The sequence below is a fragment of the Dipodomys ordii genome, unplaced genomic scaffold (genome assembly GCF_000151885.1).
Source record: "Dipodomys ordii isolate 6190 unplaced genomic scaffold, Dord_2.0 Scaffold6658, whole genome shotgun sequence".
Taxonomy (NCBI): Eukaryota; Metazoa; Chordata; class Mammalia; order Rodentia; family Heteromyidae; genus Dipodomys; species Dipodomys ordii.
Window position 1 is genome coordinate 499 of NW_012273871.1, and position 2,884 is coordinate 3,382.

Sequence of the window (2,884 nt, forward strand, 5' to 3'; positions counted from 1 at the left end):
TGTCCATTCTGAATTTTTAAAAAAATAGGAAAAGGCACCCTCCTGAGTGGACTTATTGACAATGTCTCTCTTCTGGCCCCCAGATTGATATCTCCTCAACAAGGTGGGGTGCTCTTGCACAGTGCCATCCTTGGTGACCACATGGGATATTTGCAGAGAGCAAACCCCATATGGAGCATCCTGACTCCTCAGTTCCAGGTTCACCGGGGCTGGATTGAAAAAATCCAGGTGGAACACTAGACTAGTGTCACAACCCCCTTGGATCCAGACACCAAAACCAAGACAGGCCATGGCCAGACAGATTCTGTGCATTTCTAGAGTCTTCAGACAACTCCATAGCTGTGAAAAATCAAAGGCAAAAAAAAAAAAGTGCCACCATTTCCTGTCCTTTGTGATCTGAGCTGTGAAGAAACCCCAGGACTCTGCCTCTGGTGCTCACTCCAACACCCAGCATGCCTTCTGGAACCTAATGATTTTCAGCAAATATTTGTCAACAATTCAGCAACTGAGCAGCTCCTGAACAGGTAGGTAAAGAAAAATGGGACGTCAGCGCTACAGGAAGCACCCAAGAGAACAGCCAAGGGGTGTGTGTGTGTGTGTGTGTGTGTGTGTGTGTGTGTGTGTGTGTGTGTGTGTGTGTGTGGTGTACCTTGGGGGCACAGATATGCATTTAGTGTGCTCATCTGAACTTGCGTGCGTGCAACTGCCGCCGTGTGTGCCTGAGAGTGCAGACCTGAATGTGCACATGTGGCCTTGTGTGTGCATGGTGAGCCGGTGTCCCTGCATGCCTCTGGGAGGTGGTGTGAGTGTGCATTCACATACAACCCCAGACTCGGGCAGGCAGCTCTCCAGGAGCCTTTTGAAACTGGCTGCTGTGCAAAAAGGACCTGAACTTACCGACGCTGCTGGCAGCAGCCCTCGAGATGGAGGCCTGGACACCTGTAGGGGGAAAGAGAAGAAAGAGGAGTCTGGTGAGCCACCTGACCCAAGCCTCTTCGGCCAGTTCTTCTCACAGCCAGCTAAAGCCTAATTGGATCACATGATTTCTCCATTTCAGACACCTTCCTCAGGTGGCCAAAGGACACCTGCTCAATGATGGGAAGGAGGAAGGGAGGGAGGGAGAGATGAAGGGAGGGAGGGAGGGAAAAGGGAAAGAGGAAGGAGGGACAGAGGAAAGGAAGGGAAGTGGGAGGGAGAAGGGGGAAAGAACAAAGAAGGAGAGAGGGAAGAAGGAAAGGAAGGGAAAGAAAAGGAAGGAAGCAAGAGAGAGAAGGAGGAAGAGAGGGAGGGAGGAAGAGAGAGAAGAAAGGAGGGGGCAAGGAGGGGGCGGTGCTCTAAAGAGAAGAGAGCTTGTATCAGTCCTTGCTGTCCTGGCTGGAGAAACAGTCCCTCTCATTCTTGGGTCCCCAGTGAGATCTGAGGTGCAAGCCCCGCTCCCCACCCCACCATCCTCTCTAGAGGGAATTCCCAGCTACAAACCACAAGGACTAAGTGGCTCTCTTACTTTGTCTCGTGATGGGGCCCAAGTTCAGTACACGGGATTTGTCTATGAAGCCCCCGCTTCGGTATCTGGTCCCAGTACAGGTCTGCGGAGAGAGGAAAACAGAGAGAAGTTTCCGTGAAGGAGGGTGCAGCCTTGGTGCTGGGGGTGGAGAGGGCTGCACCTGAGGGCGCGTCTCCTGACTAGGGCAGGAGCCAGGAGATCAGGTCTTGGTCTACCACTCCTTATGACAGCAACAAATTCACTTGATCTTTCTGACTGGTAACACGCCCCCCCACCACACACACACACAGAATTTCTGTGGAACATTAAGTTAAAAAAAGAAAAATACAACATGGGCACAGAATTTTAAGAGTGCCAGCTTCTTCAGGGCACCAGTGACTCACGCCTGGAATCCTAGCTACTCAGGAGGCTGAGCTTTGAGGATGGAGGTTTGAATTCAATGTGAACAGGAAAGCCCATAAAACTCCTCTTATCGCCAATTAACACCAAGAAAGCCAGCAGGGAGCTGTGGCTCAAGTGGTAAAACTCTAGCCTTAAGCAAAACAAAAACAAAATACTCAGGGACAGTGCTTAGGTCCTGAACTCCAGCCCCAGAACTGGCACGCGCACACACATACACACACACACACCTCTTATTAAAAGACTCCTTCATAAACCACAGAGCTTACCAAGCAGGTGTTCTCAGGTCCCTGGGCCCTGTGGATTTCCCCACAGCTCAGGTGTCCCACCTGACCCCACCTACCCCTCCCCTTGGTTCCTGGCTCTGGTCATACCTGGCTGGGGTCATCTGGTGATGGGAAGGGCTGTGGGAGGGGTGGAGACTCACCGGTTTGCACTTCTCCTTCACCGTGTCACACAGGTACACCTCACAGTGCAGGTAGACCAGGTCATAGTTCCCAGCAAACCGGAACATCTGCACGGAAAACCGGCTCTGAGGGGATTCCCCGTTCTCCAGCACTTGAATGGTTTGGTCCTCCGTTTGTGGACATCTGGTGGGAAAGCAGGGTATGCAATAGGTTGTGGTAAGTTACATAAAGACTCTAGAGACAGAGTCTGGGGTTAAAACCACACCACCAGTACTTGTTGGCAGTGTGATGGTGTGTGTGTGTGTGTGTGTGTGTGTGTGTGTGTGTGTGTGTGTGTGTGTATGTTGGGGGTGGGTAGCTGCTCCAAGGTACATTACTAGAGCCCATGAGAAAAGAAAGCTATGAAGCTGGGCACTGGTGGCTCATGCCTGTCACCTTAGCTGCTCAGGAGGCTGAGATCTGAGGATCATGGTTTGAAGCCAGTCCCATGAGGAAAGTCCTGGAGACTCTCCAATTAACCATCAAAAAGCTAGAAGTGGAGGTATGTCTCAGGTGGTAGAGTGCCAGTGTTGAG

At 51.5% G+C, this 2,884-nt stretch overlaps 1 protein-coding gene across 1 annotated transcript; it reads right to left on the reverse strand.

Annotated features, from left to right (window-relative positions):
• Positions 1-799: 799 nt before the first annotated feature.
• On the reverse strand, positions 800-2,500 carry LOC106002287 (uromodulin-like). Its single transcript, XM_013037186.1, has 3 exons — positions 2,331-2,500; positions 1,505-1,586; positions 800-939 (listed from the first exon to the last, which is right to left on the reverse strand). The coding sequence occupies exons 1-3, from the start codon at positions 2,415-2,417 to the stop codon at positions 815-817; spliced, it is 294 nt and encodes a 97-aa protein (XP_012892640.1). The 5' UTR covers positions 2,418-2,500; the 3' UTR covers positions 800-814.
• Positions 2,501-2,884: the final 384 nt, after the last annotated feature.

What these genes read in the sequence shown, in the direction of transcription:
- LOC106002287 (XM_013037186.1), bottom strand. Translation starts at nt 2,417, where the DNA reads ATGTTCCGGTTTGCTGGGAACTATGACCTGGTCTACCTGCACTGTGAG. An exon ending in TGAAGGAGAAGTGCAAACCG is followed by an intron (nt 1,587 to 2,330) that starts GTGAGTCTCCAC and finishes CTCTCTCCGCAG; the next exon opens with ACCTGTACTGGGACCAGATA. An exon ending in GGGCCCCATCACGAGACAAA is followed by an intron (nt 940 to 1,504) that starts GTAAGAGAGCCA and finishes TTCCCCCTACAG; the next exon opens with GTGTCCAGGCCTCCATCTCG.